Source organism: Meleagris gallopavo, chromosome 4 (assembly GCF_905368555.1).
Source record: "Meleagris gallopavo chromosome 4, MGAL_WU_HG_1.1, whole genome shotgun sequence".
Taxonomy (NCBI): domain Eukaryota; kingdom Metazoa; phylum Chordata; class Aves; order Galliformes; family Phasianidae; genus Meleagris; species Meleagris gallopavo.
In genome coordinates, this window is record NC_139407.1 from 13,329,129 (window position 1) to 13,346,834 (window position 17,706).

Genomic DNA, 17,706 nt, shown 5'->3' on the forward strand with positions numbered 1-17,706 from the left:
CTTTCAAATATAATAATGTTCTATTTAATTTGGAATGCTATATTATGTGTGTAATAAAGGGGGGACTTCTTGCTACGGAATCAGATAACCAGAGATTCCCACAGTCAGTGACTCAGCGGTACAGAGATACTCTCCTTGGGCTCACAGATCTGTAGATCTGCGAAGAAAATGTCCCATTGGTGTCTGTGTCCAATTTGAGGGCATTATCACAGTCATCCCTGTTTTCCCCTGAGTAAGAACAAATATGATGTTCAGAAACAGTGCTTGACTTTGTGGCTACAAGGAGATGAAGTCAGGAAAGGGATACTTTTTTTGTTTTCTCACTAGTTAATACTGGTTCTTCTCAGACTTGCAAACTCTGCTCACTTCCTTGTTTTTTATTCTAATGATTTATTGAAAACTGAGAATTTTGTATTGGGAACTTCAAGAGAAGTGGCATACCTTTGTTAGAAATGTCTAACTTCAGCTTTATCTACTCAGATTTGGAGTTTGACTTGCATGGGAGAAACCGTGATCTACCTCTGCTGCTACTGCAACCCCTGCTGTCCCAAGGGAGCTCCCTTTGCACTGTGGTCCTCAGGGGCTCTGTGAAATTGTCCCCGTGGACAGAGGAGGAGGAAGCAGTAGGTTCTGTAGGGATAGGAGAAACTATCTCAGTCAAGGGGCTTTGAAGCTGCTCCACCCGTGCACCCAGGCAGGAGGGTTTATGTACTTTCATTGTCAGGGCTTCTGTATTGTAGTGGTTGCCCTGCAACAGAAAGACACAAACTAAAACTATTGTTTATTGCTGACATTTACATGATAAAGAGTACATGTGCAAATAATTTTGCTTATAAATCTGTTTTCATGTTTTCCTTGCTTTGTGTGACTGCAGAATTGAAAAAGTGTTTCTTTGTGATGTGACTATCACAGCTTTTGATTTTTTTGTTCAGAGTAGCGTTTTTGTGGTTGCTTTACACCTCATCATTTTGGTGAGACAAAAAGTCTAAGCTATAAGGTACTTCACCAGTCCTTCTGTGGAAATAAAGCACAGTGCTAGTGAAAAGGACAAGTTCTGCTGGAGCGTGTCCAGAGGAGGTCCACAAAAATGATCCAAGGGATAGAATACCTCTCCTACGAGGGCAAGCTGAGAGAGCTGGAGCTGTTCAGCCTGGGGAGAGAAGGCTCTGGGGAGACCTGAGAGCAGCCTTTCAGTATCTGAAGGGGAGCTACATGAAGAAGGGGATAGACTATTAGCAGGGTCTGTGGTGACAGAACAAGGGCAAATGGTTTCAAACTCATAGAGGGTTGATTTAGGTTAGGTATAAAGAAAAGTCTTTTACAGTGAGGATGGTGAGGCACTGGAACAGGTTGCCTAGTGATGTGGTGGATGCCCCATCCGTGGAGGCTTTCAAGTCCAGGCTGGATCAGGCCCCGGGCAACCTGATCTAGCTGCGGTGTCCCTGTGCACTGCAGGGCAGTTGGACTAGATGACATTTAAAGGTCCCAGCTAACTCTGAGGATGCTATGATTCTTCAGTGGTACTATTCTGATTGACTTCAAAAGGAATGAAATAATAGACCATAACATATTAGGCTAAATCCTTATTGGCACACATAAAGTAGAATGATTATGTACATTAAATATGCCATTAACGTAACTAGCTTGCTAGTCAAATTGCTTCTACTCATGAAAGCTTTTAACACCCCTGTTAAGTCTATTTTGTCTGTTCAGATAAGTTTTGTTTTTCCTCCTTGCTGGCTTTAATTAGCATGTAGGAGGTTTGATTTGGTTGGTTATGATGATCAAAATTCCTTTCACATGCTTATTTCCTGGATCTCACAATTTTTCTTCTGTGAAAACAGAAGCATTGGTTCCTTCTCTCTTTTTTTTGCAGGACCATTTATCAGCGTGGTATTGTCCAAGCTGGAGAACATGCTGGAGAACTCTTTGCATGTAAATTTGCTGCTTATTGGGATTATTACTCAGCTAGCAAGTTACCCGCAGCCTCTTCTTCGCTCCTTTCTGCTCAACACCAACATGGTGTTTCAGCCCAGCGTACGGTCACTTTATCAGGTATTTGCCCATAAGCTGTAGTTCTGCCTACCGGAACAGTATTTTTGGTGTCTCGTTAATTCTTCAGCTCTTTTCAGTTTCACCTGTTGCTTTCCTTCCCATCTGAGAGCCTCGCATCTCGCTCCAGTATTTTGATGATATTTGTGCAAAGAGCTGAAAATTCTGTATGACCATAACTTTTATTGTTAAGTCTTCTTTAATGCAGCTGGAGAGCCTAAGTGTTCAGACAGTGGCTGCACTGGGAGCAAGGGAGGAAAAAGTAATTGTTACTGTTGTTTTGGCAGGTGCTGGCATCTGTGAAAAATAAAATTGAACATTTCGCTTCTATGGAAAAAGACTTCCCAGATCTTCTCCTGGAGGCCCAACAGTACTTACTTTTTCGTGTGGACATGTCTGATGCCGCTGAAGAACTGCTAACCAAAGGTAAATGTTAACTGCACTCAGAGGAGTGCTGGGTGGAATGAATCACCAGTTACCTCTCTCATTTCCTACAGCATGATTAAAAGTAGGTGTGGTGCATTATACATATCATTAACCAGATGTAGCCTTCTGGCTTGAAACTGATGATCCTCAGTAGGCCACAGTATATGGATCTATCTGGATATGCTTTGCTCTTTAGAAGCTTTTATTGTCTTTGCTACAGATAATTTCTGTTTAAAGGAGTAACAAAATCAGCTCTTGCTTGGCTTGCTTGCTTTGGTTGTAAACAAACTTGCTTTCAAGGCATGAGGTGAGACAGCATTTTGTATGATTTTATTTTATTTTCAGCCTGACCTTCATCTAGTCATTAGTTCTGTTTTTTTGTTGGTGGTGGTGGTGGTTTTGTGGTTGTTTTTTTTTTTTTTTATAAATGTTAGAGAGGACAGAAGTCCAGAATGAGTTGGTTTCTGCAGCGACTGAATAAGGCCTCATATGATAGTTTGGGCTTTTACTGATGGAGATGGATATGAGCCAGAGAACTTCAAATGTGCTTTCTGGAATGAAAGCATGAAACAGAAAAACAAATGGGTGGTATAAGTCAGGACACTTCAAGAAAAATGGGGAGTTAAGCAGGTATCACCTAAGCTTTCCAGGGGACTCTGCTGGTTCTCAAAGACAGTGTGCTACACCTGGTAAAAAATCTTAAATTCTCACTGAGAAATTTCCCAAAGCAGCAGGGTGATGGGTCTATCGCTGGCACCCTGCCCTGGGGATGTATCAATTCTCAGCTTGTCGCTAAGCAAGCAGAGTTGGGTGCAGGTTTCCCTTAAAAGCAATTTTCCGTGTGATGGGAATGCACAGAATTTGCTGAGAGCTGTGACCACAGGGATTGAGGGCTCAGAATCAGGGTTGAAGAGAGGCTGCATTCAGAGATGTGTTCTCATGCATCATTTGCAATTGTTAACAATCATCCTGCCTTGCCTTTACCACTGCAAAGTTAGTAGTATTTTTCTCAAATTTCCAGAGGTGTGGAAAGCAGGGCTTTTTATGCATCTTCTTAATTGTTTTCATTTTGCAAGGCTCTGAATAGTAATTTACCTCGTTTCTAGTCAGCATGGTGTGCATTTCTGAGGTTTGCAGTACATCTAGTCAGCAAAATTACGATCTCACTAAGAGTTAGTCTGTGAAAGGTGCATGCTGTAAATGAGCTGTGTATTGCAAACATCTGCAAAGCTCTATATCCTGGTACCACATGTGAGGAAGCCTTACACTTACGTGATACTGTAGCTGGTGTATGCGACAAGATTAGGAGGCAACATTTAGTGTTCTTTTCCAGGTGCTGGCAGTACAAACTTTTTTAGAATGCATTCTAGAAATTCATCTAGCTGAATAAACTTGCAAGCCTTACACTTCAAAGTTTTCAGTGCCTATTAGTTGTACCTCCGTTAAATAAAATAGTAATTTTTGGAATTTATTTGTGCTTCTTATTTTACGTCACTTTTCTTTTGTGGGCTTTAGAAATTGCCAGACTGACTCACGCAGATCATTATTTAGGATCTCGAAACAAGGCTGCTTAGTCAGACAATTGGTACATTTTCTTCAGTCTTGTGGCAACCCCTGTAAAGAAGGTATCTCTTGACAAATAAATGGAGGGCATATAAATGTCTGGGGAACTGCACATTTGGTTCCCAACAAGACTGGTGATGCAAACAGTCAAACTCTACTTAGGGCAAGCTGGCTCACTAATCCATCAGCACACTGCAGGTCATTGCATTGATTCCTACAGAATTCCTACAGAATTCACATCTGAAAAAGAGAAGCCAAACGTAGCGGGGAACACAAATGTAAAAATGAAGTATTCCAAAGCATTTGCCTTCCCTTGATAGTGACAGTCTTCAAAAGCATTCAAACAGAAAACGCCAATCAGTTATTTTCTGCTTGTTGCACTATGTGGTTTGCTTACATGGCAGTTTGGGTTAGGGTTAGATGTGAACAGCTGTTGTGATCCCATATGCAATGCTGCCCATCTTTCAGTGCTTTGGTAACTATCTGCAGAGCAGTCACTTTTGTAATTGCACCCTGACTGCAGAAGGAAGCAGACAATCTTGATGGAAGAAAAATCAAATCTCTGATCCCTTGACCATCTTTCTCTGTTTGTTTGTTTTTTTTAAATATGTTTAAATAAAACAAAATCACAGTGTTTTTGGTTGAACTGAATCAATTTTGGTGCTTTATGAAGGGAACAGTTTAAAAACGCCCAACCTTTGACAGCTTACTAGAGTTCTGATTGTGTTGGTTAAACTATTTAAAATTGTTTAGGAAACGTTCTGAAATTATAAAAGAATCTCTCAAAGTAAGTCTTCAAAGGAAGATCAGAACTTCCTCTTTTGATTGTAATTCATAATTTAGGTTGTTTTTCCTCCTATACTCAGAGTTTTCCACAGAACTGATGTTCCTGTACTGTGTCTCCAGTAGATAAAAACTTCTAGAATAACAGCATGAATGATTGATAAGTCTGGAGCTGGAAACGTTTTTTGGAACTCAAGAAAAGTACAGTTCTGTTAGATGATTAAGATTAAAATTTATCTTGAGCAGTTGCAAGTCCATTACGCTGGAGGAGAACTCCAGGCAAGAAACCAGAGTGCAGAGCTGGTGAGCAAAGGGATCCTCTGCCACGTGGAGAGAGGCACCCAGCTGGGGGTACCCCATCCGCTTCTTGCAGAGCTTTCAAAAAAAAGCTTCACATAACCACAGACTTAGTGGGGTCTCACATCAACTGTGTGGCTTTAAGGGAAACCTCCTAAGGTGGTGTTGTGGTGATGTGGTATTTGGCTTATCTGCAGAATGAGAGTTAATATCATAGGGGTTTTTTTGGTCTGGTTTTATTTTTGTGTGTGTGCGTGTGCACTTTAATGATATGCAGCTCATGAGAACACCCACTTCTAAGTCAGACAGGATGCTGTCTGGCTGCGATTCCAGGCCAAGTGACATCTTGTAGCAGTGAGTCCTGCAACTTATTTTCTCTTTCTGTTTCTTTCCACCAGTTTTAGTTTTTGTCACCATTTCAGTTTCACTAAACAGCAATTAATTTAAGTGCATTCTACTTCAGGTTGAATCAAAGAGCAGCTGATTGAAATTTAAGTGCTGCTGTCTCAGTAATTCCATGCATCCCGATGCTTGAGCCCTGATCCTCTGAACTCTGGCACCAGAGATCATATAGCTCTCGATGCTGTGCTGACCACATAGTGGTTTTGATTTGTTCTTTTTAAAAATTATTATTTTTAAATATTTAGCTTCTTTACAGGGAGCAGAAGAGTAGTTGGCTGAGGCTAAAGCTAAAGTAGAAAAAATAAATTTTCAAAAGTTTTTTTCCTTCAGTTTTTAACTTGTTTCAAACTCCCATGGCAATTTTGATAGCTCGGCTTCAAGCCCACTTACACAGTGATTCATGGGGGAGGAGAGAGAAGTGAAGTCAGAGTGATATTTTGATCCGGGGGAGGGCTAGAGTATAGGATCATTTTAAATTGAGAAAGCCATGCTGGGACTAATGGTAGATATTATCTGTTATTTCATAAGGTAAATCCATATTATTCTTTCCCTTGACTCCTTTCCTGCCCACATATTTTTCTCATCAGAGCTGCAACTGAATAATACATAACCTGGGGAAAGATGGCTAATAAAAAATGCAACAGAAGCAGGCCATGTAGGACTTAAAACTGTCAGATTAGTGGAGTATCTGCCAGCACAGTCTGAGTACTGTGAACTACAACTCGGAACACAATCCCTGTAAACTGCATCTAGTTGCTGGACAAATATTTTGTGTGTTCAATATACTGAGTGTTGGTTGTTTTTTTTTTCTTCTTTTTCTTCCTGGCCTTAGGTAACGTCCTGCATGGCAGCAGCGTGGGGAGAGGAAGGAGCCTCTCAGAAGCCCCCCCAGCCGTGCTCCAGCCTTTCCTGGGACACAAGGGAAAGAGGAGCCTGGCTCACCCCAGCCTTCCCGTGCACGTGAGGAATGCTGTGCTCGCAGCTGCCCTTTTCCCAGAGTTCCTGAAGGAGCTGGCAGCTCTTGCACAGGAACACTCCATTTTATATTACAAAGTACCAGGGGACTTTGAGGATTATTATTAGTGGGTTTTTCTAAAGTAGGTTGGTTTTATTTTTTGAAGAGAAAAAACTGTCAGAGTTGGAACTGATTATTTTTTATTAGTGCAAAGCTGCTTATGAAAGAAGGTTCTACTTCACTATTTCCTGAAAATACTTGATTTGAGAGGGAAGGAAGAGGCAGAATACTATTCCACATTACTTTATATTGGGCCTTACAACTTTCCTCTGTGCTACATAACTTATTTGGGAGATTTCTCACGCTGCTGTTAGAGCAGCTCCCTAAGCTCACTTCGTTGTTACATAGGTGCCCCTCTTTACTGCCACTGACTCCTGTTGAATTTTCACAGTAGGCACTTAAATAAGGTGGACTAAGAGGGGGCAAACGTTTCAGCTTTTTTTACTTCAGAAATACTCCTCTCAAAAGCCTGTTAGAACACAGTTTGTCTGGAAAAGCACTGTCCCAGGGAGAAAGTTTGGGGTAAAGAAACGCATACAAAATGTGCACAAATCCCTTTTCTGTGAAGGGCTGTGTTTCTCCATGGCTTTTCCCTCCTCCCTGCTCCCCTTCCCTGGGATGGGGTTCTTGCCAGCACACCACTGAGAAGCCCTCCTTAGCCAGTAGCTCAGGTTTATGAATTCAAGTGATCTTACGTGTGTTAAACCCATGACTAGCTGCAAGCAGGTGCTGGGCTCTACACATACCGCATTGCCTTATGTCGCAGACAGATCTGCGGCTATCAGCTGTTGGTCTTTGAAGTCAAATGAACTGTGTAAGTGGATGTGGACTGCAGACTGCCTGGAATTTTCCTTGCAGTTTCTCAGCATTCTTTAATATCTACTGCACTGCTACCTAAACTCTCAAGCATGCCTTATTTAGTAAGATTTGCACAAAGTACAAAACAAAGTCTATGCAAATGATAATTAATTTGTTGTTTGCTTTTATGCTTATTTTAATAAGCTAAGGAATGGTATTCAGTTTCTTTCAGTAGTATTAAAAGGACAGCAGGCTGTTTTTGTCAATCATTTTTTTCCCCCCATATTTTAATGGAAAACATTGGCATGCTCCAGGAAGCTGTTCTGTTTTATTGCTCTTTTTTGGAGGGGTTATGGGGAAAAGTTGAATACTGTTAGTTTACTTTTCATTTAGGTGTTGACTTTTCCAAATATTGCACTTTTGGGATGGTGAGGGGAGGAGCAGGCTATTCACCAGCTGCAGAATAGGAAGCAGCAATAGGGAAAGCTGTCTGCTAGTGACTAACTGCTTGAGAAAATTCTCATCTATGAGTAATGGGCTTCATTAGAAGAACCCAAGCATGATGAATTGGCGCATCACTGCTGCATTTCATCTTATCTTAGTAGCATAATTGTGCTTCCAGGGTGCTGTAGTTGGCTCCATAAAGAGGAGTTTCATTCAAGAAAGCCTTACATCCACTTCTTCCAGGAAAAAATGTTAACAGCTACTCCAGGAAATTTAAAGAAATGGAAATAAAAAGTAACATTTGTGTGAATTAATTCTGCTGACTGTAATTCCATAATTCTGGAAAACTCCAAAATCACATCCCAATTTTCAAATATGCTTTCTCAGAGATTGCAAGGGAAAAGCTTATGATCTAAAGAACACTTAGTTGAAGAACAAAACAAATTAAGAAACAAAAAACAGCAAAACCACCCCCAGAAGAGTCTAATTAATTACAGGTCAGTTCTTGTGGACCTTGCAGTGCAATTTAAACTCCAAAAGTCTTTAGATGCCTCTGAAAAATGGTACCTTTCATGTGCAAGCTGTGAGAAGCATTCATTGTCACACTGCTGTAGGCTATTCCAGGGAAGAAAATCCCAAAGTGCACGTCTAACAAGATCACCTCAAGAACTTCTCTGGATCTGCCTCTTGTTTGCTGTACAGTCATCACGTCCACCATGGTGGAAGGGTCACATTGCTTCCCAGTGACTCTAGTGTGCTTGCACTTATAACTTGGTGGCTTTGTTATTTGTGTGGGTTTTTTTTCTTTTTAAACACCATTGCATCACCATCCTGTAAGTCACCTCTGACCTTCACATGACTATTTCACCTCACAAACTTCCTTGGAAGCTGGAGCCAAAGCTGTGGGGTTTTTTTTCTTGAATCTTGGTTATCCATGTTTAGGAGAGCTCTTTTTTCTTTTTTCTTTCTTTTTCCTTTTTTTTTTTTTTTTCTTATGACACTGCTGTAGACAAGAGCTAACTCATAAATATTTCACTGTGTCCATAGGAAATCATGGGTTCTTCCCCCATTCTCACTTATACCCACATGCATTGCTGTCTTTCCTGCTGGACTCATCAACCTACTGAAAGGGGGTCAGTGGTAATGTATGTGGGAAGTGTTCTGGCACTGTGAGCCAGGATGTGCTGCACTCCTCTCCTCTTCTGCTAGGCACTATGTGAGCAAAAGCAAAAGTAGTGAATCTGTGTGATAAGCTAACTTCTAGCAGTTCAGAATCAACCGCTAAATTGCAGTAGTAATCACGTATGTTTTTTAAAGAAATCTTTTATTTATTAAAAAAAAAAAAGGAAAAAAAAGAATTCTGCAGAGCATTGATTAAGGCAGTAAGCTTACTGTGTGAACCCTTTCATTTCTATTCTGAAATAAAAATCTTTGTTTGCTGGGTGGGAGTGATTTCTTCTGAGATTGTTCATTTTACCTGGTGCTATCCAACAACTGTGCAAAGACACGGTAGTGTTCAACATAGCAGGGATGTGCAGTTATTTAGAGTTCTTAAAATGTAGGCTGCTCAAGAAGCACCTGTACATTTGAGGAATGGAAGGATTTTTCCTCATGAGCTGCAGTGGAATAAAATCAGCTCCTGAAATCTGGGATGATGTGGAAGACTTCTTGGTGAAACACTTGCAACTGTGTTTGTACACAGTGTTCCCTTGTAAGAGGAGAAAATGGCAGCCCCCATAAGGAAGTGGGGAAGTGCACTAACTCCAGCTTAGGGCTACAAAAATGGCCACTGTATGTTTAACACGGTATTTCTTGGTTCTTGAGCCGAATTGGACTTGCAGCTAGGTCTCAGCTGTGATAGAAGCACCGTGTCAGCACCCAATGAAAAAATATTGGAAAGGATTGCATCTGTCTGTCTTCAAAATGCAGGAACTATGATTTATCATGAAAATGTTGATCCTTTGAAGATTAATTGCCTTTTTCTGTGTAAGTTCTTCAGCACAATGCTTGTTTAATAGGCTCCTTCTTTCCAGTTAGATAATGCATTATACCATCTCTCTTCGATGAGGCATCTTGTACAAATGTGGTTCCTGTTATAACTGGGAAAAAGCTCTTAGCAGCGTTCCTCCGAACAGCATCATCCTTTGCACATGCCAATCCTTGAGCATATGCATCACTTGGGATTCGTGTGCTGTGTTGATGGCCCACCTTAAATTTGATCTTCTCCTTATGAGCCCCAAAAGAAAATGTGGGATTTTACAGGTGACCAAGGTGGCTGCTGGTGCTGTAGTACCAGGTATTTGTCCAGGTAACGTCTGAACTTGGTTTGAAGAGTTGACATGAAGGCTGCTGGTCTTTGCTGCTTTGTGGACATGAGAAGGTTCTCTCGGTGGTACTCGGCTGTCCGTCCTGTGGGAATGCCCTGAGACGTTCCTCTGGTGTGCCTGGCTCATTATTGCCTTTCTTGCTGAGGTTTGTCACTTTGCAAGAATGTTAAGTTCACTGATGTGCTGCTGTAACTGCTTTGTGCATTTGCCTTTCAGACTTGATCTGATGCTTTTATTAAGGTTGGTGAATTTCCCAGAGTGGGAGAAAACACCCAGCTGTTGGGGTCGTCTCTGGGGATTGGCAGCGGCCTTGCCTGGAACAAGCAGCATCCCTGCCACCAGCATTGTTCTGGATGCTCTTAGGCCCAGGCACAGTGCCTGAGAGCTACGTAGACTCCTACTTCAGAGAAAAGACTTGCACACAGACTTGTTGCGTCACCTCCAGTCCAAGGATTTAGGTGCAGAAGGTTAAGACTTATTTATCAAGAGAAGCAGAGTGTCTAGCATGGTGCACAAGAGCTTGCTACCGTTTTGAGTGCTGTGCTTATGCCTCGCACGAGGTTTTATGCTTCAGAAAGGTTTTTAGCTCCTCTAAGAGGCTCTAAAAGCTCTGGATTGGGAAGAAAAGGATGGGAGCTGTGTGATTTGGTGCGGTTAAATTATGTCATTGTATCATTTGAATTTGCAGCCACAGCTCTGGTTTGAGGGCAGCTTGATTTAATAAGCATATTACTGTGCTGTATTTACTGAAATTGCTATGTCATGCCTGCAGTTTTTGTGACAGCTCCTATTGGTAACATTTAAACTGCATCTGCATTTGTGGATGGAATACCAGGATTTTCCTTTTCCTTTTCTTTTGACTCTGATACCTTCAGCCCAGTGCAGTAATGCTGCTGCTGCATCTAGAGCTGACTGAGGTAAGTGTAGCATCATTTTTTGTGTACCTTCTGAACATCAGCAGCAGAAACAGAGGGCTCCTGATCCTCTGGCTGCTTACAGAAATGAGAAAATTGAGGAAAAAACACCACAGGTCAGCAGGGGGCACACACATCTGTGTGAATCACAGTGAAAATTTACATTTGTGTTATCCTGATTTAACAGGGCCAAAACGGAGAGGCTCAGAGCAAACTTGAGAAAATGAATATGACAGTCTCCTATGGAAACCGTCCAGTTGGATAGCATTGCCCTATAGAGTTCTGGACCAGAACTGTGCCAAGAACAGAAAAAACCTGATCCTTGTTAGCGTCAGATTTGCATAAGGAGGTGTTTGGATAATACAGGACAGAGGTGGCGGCTGTCGGAGCGAAGGCAGCCGCAGAACGCAGCACTGTTTGGCGACTTGGTGATCCGTGAAGGCCCAGCTCCGAGCAAACGTGCTTAATTTTTTCAGGGGCCTCAGCTTTGCTGAACATGTTGTGGCCCTGCGTCAGTCTACTTCATTTGTTACATGCTCAGCTGGAAGCCTCTTATTTATGAATAGGAGGCATTACTTGTATTCTTAAACACGTAGTACTTAAAGTGGTGGTTGTTGCTGACTGTGCAAATCTTATTTTGTTCATTGATTATAATGGCTTTGTGTGGCAGCTGGATTAAATTAAGACTGAAGGCTCTGGGCTAGAAGCCCTGATGGAACTTTTGTGCAAAGGCTGCATTTCTCAACCAAGTAACTTTCTCTGGCGCGTCAGCAGGGTGCCTGCATACAATTATGTATTGTGGGCTAAATACCTGCAAACTCACATTTCTGAAGAAGCCAATCCACAGCAGCTGCACTTTATTACAGTCTCCTTTAAAAATAGCTTGGATTTAGACCAAAAAAATAATAAGTTAAATCCAGGACAACGAAGCTGCACACAGCTCAGCACTGCAGCAGCAGCTTGGCCAATGCTCAGGCAAGATAGGTGCCTGTGCTCCAAGGAGAGAGAGAGGGCTCACGGTCTTGGTGCTTGTGGCTGCAGCCTGAGCCCAGGACTCTCATCTCTCTTGGTGTTGCTCGGTGTCCGAGTGCAGCTCTGACCGCTGTCAGGCTTAAAGCCCCGGAACAGTAACAGTTTTGTAAGCTCCTCTAAGGCCAGTCAATGTTGTCTCATGGCAGCAGCCGAGCACTCCTGCTCCTGTTGAAGGTTTGTTTTGTTGTGTTTAAAATTTAGGCTGTAGGGCCTGATATGGGCCACGTGCTGGGGTACAGCCAGAAAAGAGGGAGCACTGCTGGCAGTTTTCTGTTAATGCCACAGCAGTCCCTGATTACTGGTCATGCTTAGCCCAGAGGCACTTCTGGATGGAGTGTAAATTTGCCATTGCAGAAAAGGGAGCAGCAAATTACAGGCCCTGACAACTTAGGAGTTAGGATTTTTTTGCCTTCCTCCTACTGCTTAGTAATAGATTTCTCTCTTTGTATCTCTATTATGTGAAAATCTGCACTTTCTTGCAGGGCAGGGGAGGCTTTCATTGAACACTCAACCCAATGCAGGTGAGCTTCTGTGTGCTTGGAAGGATCAGTCTTGACCTCCTGTCTGCTGGAAGTTGGCTTTGCATGCTTTGGCAAAGCAGAGCATAATGAACTGTAGAGTATTTGTAAACAGGGGTGCAAGGAAGATGCAGGAAGAGAAGGCAGAAAAGCCCAGCCTGTGGTTCTGTCTTTTCTCTTGAGCAGTTTTAGACAGTGGATGGAAAACTGAACTTGTTTAAGAAAAAAAAAAAGCCACTCTTACTGTCAAGGTCATAAACTGCTGAGAAGGTGCTGCACTGAGGTCAGCAATTGTGAAATTTGTAAGTAGGGGGGTGCTCAGAGCAGAAAGGAGAACACTGCAGTAGCTGACACCATGCCACAGGCAGAGTGGAAAGGGGCTGCAGCAAAATTGCAGCGTGAATACTTGAGCTGTAAATTTGTAGTTAAGGTTCCTATCATATGCTTCTATTTTTATCGCTGTTAAAATTAAACTCTGCAGCCAAGGCTGAGTGCTAGGAATTCTTTTTTCACTACTTCAGTATTGCCAGCATCTTTTTTGTCAACTTTCTCGTCCTCTTCTGCAACCTTGGGTAAGGGATACCTCAGCTGTACAGGACAGCAAGTATCATCTCTCTGCCTCAGGGGTGACCTCCCAAAGGACTTCCATCAACGATGCGATGAGATTGTCATGGCAGTGTCTGGTGTCAGCTATTAATTTGTGAGCGCTTTCCTTGGCCCTCTGGTTGTGAACGGCTACTGCTGAAAATCTGCACAAAACTGTCCTTAATTCACCCTGCCTGATGGCTATTGCACAGATGGCATCTCCAGTCAGAAGCTAGGGGAGAACTGCTGTAACTAAATAAGATTTACCAGCTAGGGTCAAAGCCTCCATCTTAATTCTCAAGTTCCAAGCCTTGATACAAGCATGCTAAAGCAACCTGTGGGTCAGCAAAATCTTCTGATACTGAATGGTTTGTGGTCAGACGCCCCATCTGATCTTGCTGGACCCACCTGTTCTGTGGTTTTGGAGGTCGGTGGTTTTTTGATATTTGTCTTTACAGTAGCAGATACTAAATTCTAAGAAGCTGCTTCTGTCTTTTAACATGTTCTGCAGATTACTGCTACACGAAGCTAAGCCAAGGCTGTTGTATAGCATTTATTTGTGGAGTGTTTGTTTAGGATTTACCTTAAGCTCCATGTAGGACACAGAACGGTGGTGGCTGTGGTATCTGGGCTGGTGTTTCAGGCCCTTGGCCAGCAGCGAAGGCTCATGTCTTGATTGTATTCATTCAGTCGGGGTTGTGTAACAGGGCTGATGCTGTGAGAGTCAGAATCAAGCAAACCAGCCACGCTGCCCTTTCTCATCTCTACGTTCTATTGCCATCAACCAAAACCACTTTTACCTCCATAGCCGGTACCTCCACAAATGTTAAAAAGATTAACCATCTTCAACTCCTTTGACTCAAAACACTATTTTGCATCAGAAAGAAATTTACATTTTGTGCGTCTGCAAAAGACTTGCTTCAAAATTCAACAAGTGACTGGTTTTTAATATAGTTCAAAGTTTATAGACAATGGCTGATCTTTACCTTCCCTTGAAGGAGAAGAATATTACAATGATTTATCTTCCATGTTATCCATTTGAAAACAGATTGAGATTTATAGTAAATCCAATGCTATACTCGTATAGAACTTGGCTCATGATTTTTAACAGATTTTGTACTATATTAGCAAAGTGTATTTATTTAGGTAAGGAGTGGCTAAGAAGCAGGAGGCATTGAAGAAAGACATATACTAGTACTGGCCATGCTACACTAGGGGAGATCCTTCCCTCTCTTACAGACAGCTTAATTATTACTGTTCCAAATACCACGTTGGGATTTTCCTTTATCTATTTATTTATTTTTGAAGGGGCAGCCACTGTTCTAATGGATAAGCTTGGCACAGCAGCATCAAGCTGTGCAACAGAAAGCATTAACCTTGGAGGACCACCTTCTGGAAACAACTGTGTATTTCTAAACCCAGGAGTACCTCTAAATTAGGATTTGAGGTTTCATGCAGAACCTCCTGTGCCTTCTGGTTTCTTCCTGCCATGGCAGCAGTTGAACAGAATTCCAGATATAAAATTTAAAGTTTGCTGTATAGTCTATTGACTATACAGTCAACCTTCTATTGACTGAAAACTTACACCACTGGGTATGAGGAAAAAGCACTATTTTCTCTATCTATGGAAACTGACAGTAAAAGTTTTTGTGCAAATGTCAGGCTACAAGAACACTCTGGCTTTCTGCTGTTTTAAGGGTCAGGAATTTGGATCGCAAGTATGTTACTTCTTTTTGACAGCCTCATCACTTTAACTGTATAGTTATTTTTATTGAATTGTGGATATACATTTATCCATTACATGTGTTTGAAAAGCATCGTTTTGCTTGTCTTCTAATTTAGAGTTCCAAGTTGAACTATGAGCCAGTTTGTAGAGAAATATCCTCTTTGAGACATGTTAGCACTTGTAAGAATTAACTGCCATTAACCTAGCCTGAACTAGGTGCTGCAAATGTCACTTCTGCAGAAGATGACAAAAATCCCAGAGCTGAACCTGCTGCACTCTTTTGGCAGCGTGCGCCAGGCAGGCACATCCTCACGAACCATTCTGAAGAAGCAACACTGAGGCCTGACATAAAAGTGGTCTTTAAAACGTACCATTTAGCAGCCTGCAAAGGAGATTTAAGAAACTCCTGCTGGTAAATGGGATTTCTTTTCCTACTAGTTCTAAATTTGAATGGATGCCTCCAGTTGGGACTCCTGTTAATAGTTTGATCAGCTGAAGGATTTAAACATGCTGGTGAGGTGGGACTGGGAACTTAACTCCAGGAGCTTTGATTTCAGAGAGCGCTTAAAGCTATGGGTTGCAAAATGGAAGTTATAAACCAGAACAAGGCGTAAAACCCTCCTTAGGAGTAACAAGTGGAGCACATCCTGGATCCAGGCTGAATCCTGCTCAGTTCTCAATAAGCTATCTGAATAACTTCCACTGAGTGGATATGGTTCCAAGTGACAGCAGAAAGCCCTAGGCTCAGGTAAACCTAAGTTATGAATTGTTCAGGACTGAAACAGCACTGAGTAGCCAAAGCAGATGTTTGGACACATACAGAGAAAAGGCAAGCAAAGAATCTGACATTAATTATACACAGCCACTTAATGTCTACTGCTGGCATTTACATCTATTGCTTTTGTCCCTTCCCCTACCTCAGACACCGAGAATGAGGACTAGCGTTTTTTTCTCCCTTCTGCTAGACACGGAGGTACATGTGGCTGTTCTTAATTACTGCTAGGTGTTTTGATCTTAGCTACAACTGTACTCACTCTAATTAACAATGAGTTTTAGTATATACCACTGGACTGCTGCATTCCAGATCTGTGAATTTCCCTTCTGACAAAGAGGAAGCTGTAAGAGCTAAATTCACACTTGCTTTATTACGAAACTAACCAATGCAACTTAGTTCTGTATACTCACAGATTTTCCTGGGAACTTGTTCGGCTATGACACTTCAGAATGCTGCACTGAAGTGAAGGAAATGTAAAATGACTGCCAGCTTCTGTTAAGGTGGTCCTTTGCTCATCCACCTTTGGCTGATGCAGCTGGGAAAGGCAAGAACATGATGCTCCTTGAAGCATAACCAATCTGGGAAAAACAATCCTGACAGACAAGGAGGCACCAAAGTTCATTAGCAGCAAACCAGACAGAACGAAGCACGTCTTCTGTAGACAGCTGGACGAGTTTCTCTTATGGCTACTCTGACAGCTTCTTCTCTAGTATTTGCTTCACCAGAAGAGGGTTGGCTCGGCCTCGTGTAGCTTTCCGAACCAGTCCAATTAATTTATTGATAACTTTTTCATTTCCTCCTTTTATCGCCATAACCTTGAAAAAGAACAGGAAAACAACATGCTCAGTCATTCCTGGCCAAGGTATGAATATTTTTGTCCTTTAAGGCCACTGCAGTTGAATATTGCACTTAGGAGTTAAGGTGTTATTATATAAGCTTCCTTCAGCTTTGCAATAAGTGCTCAACAACTGCAAGGCCCTACAGCTAATGAAGATCTGCCTTTATTAAAAAGTCAGTGAACACTTCTGGTTTTGAACAGAAGCAGCTCAGACAGTGACTTCCTGGGAGAGAGCAGGAAAACAGGATAGACTTCTTGTTGCCAATAAGAGCTCTTTCCTCAATATACTGTTCAGTTTTTATATATTATTTTCATTGAATCGTGATCAATTTTAAATTATTTCTGAAGTCCTTCAAGAGCAGAGTTAGATGTTTGAATAACAGAGGTTATTTCCTTGAAGCAAAGGATCCTTTGCAACAAAGCAGTTAATCCACTGATGATAAATATGGCCTCCTATCAGAGAGCTACTGTTTAACACACAGTTACCTACAAAATATCCATATATAAAGGCTAGGCAAAGAAAAAGAAAAGAACTGAAAAATCTACTGTCAGGCATTTCTAGAGGAGATGCTACTACTGAAACTCTATGTCCTCTTACAGTTTGTGCAGCAGGGAAGGCATTCTCGGCATTGTCAGAATTACTGGGCAAAACATGATAGCTTCAATTAAATAGGATGTCATATTTACAGATACTAAGGGAAGGACTGCTAACATATGAACCACCAACTGTGACAATTTCAAGCGCAAATGCAAATACTGCTGCTCATTAGGGTATCTGAATTATGGGCAGTCTAAAATCTCTGTAAAGTCACAATATGGAAAGGACTCGTTACTCCTTATGTGACAGAAATCCCTTACGTGGGGCAGAGTACGGTACAGCCAAGATACTGCATTTTCATTAACTGCTCATCCGTTTGGAATTTTGTCCATTTTAAAGAAAGTTCCTAGCAAAAGCAAGCCCTATTTTTTTTCCTGGCAAGTACTCGGCTAACTCTATTTTGTAATACAAGTTCTTACAGCAATTCGAAGCAGTGAATTATAGCCCTTCCAGGCAGCTTTTGCCTTAGTGAAAGATCACCTGGAAAAAGGAGTAAAGCGAAGCCACTCTACTGCATTTGGCTTGACTAAAACAGCGAAAAGCAGAGAGGAATTACATTCTCAGACAAGGCATTATTATTGAAATGGGAGCGTAGTTATGGACCTTCAGCTTC

At 41.8% G+C, this 17,706-nt stretch overlaps 2 protein-coding genes across 4 annotated transcripts in view; one reads left to right on the forward strand and one right to left on the reverse strand.

Annotated features, from left to right (window-relative positions):
* The window catches only part of FHIP1A (FHF complex subunit HOOK interacting protein 1A), a 37,196-nt gene extending 27,968 nt beyond the window's left edge, over positions 1-9,228 (forward strand). Inside the window, 3 exon segments of the mRNA XM_010709551.4 lie at positions 1,877-2,055; positions 2,340-2,478; positions 6,356-9,228. Coding sequence (XP_010707853.2) covers positions 1,877-2,055; positions 2,340-2,478; positions 6,356-6,606 — 569 coding nt within the window. The 3' untranslated portion in view covers positions 6,607-9,228.
* Positions 1-17,706, reverse strand: part of GATB (glutamyl-tRNA amidotransferase subunit B) — a 66,290-nt gene that overhangs the window by 8,627 nt on the left and 39,957 nt on the right. For 2 of the 3 annotated variants that reach the window (XR_014882844.1, XR_793179.3), the window contains exon 13: positions 16,068-16,472. Coding sequence is in view for 1 of the 3 variants with exons in the window: in XM_003205442.5 (XP_003205490.1) it covers positions 16,344-16,472 (129 nt within the window). In the remaining 2 variants the exon portion in view is untranslated. Of the gene's footprint in view, positions 1-16,008; positions 16,473-17,706 lie in introns of those variants that run through there. The other variant, XM_003205442.5, reaches the window with a different exon arrangement.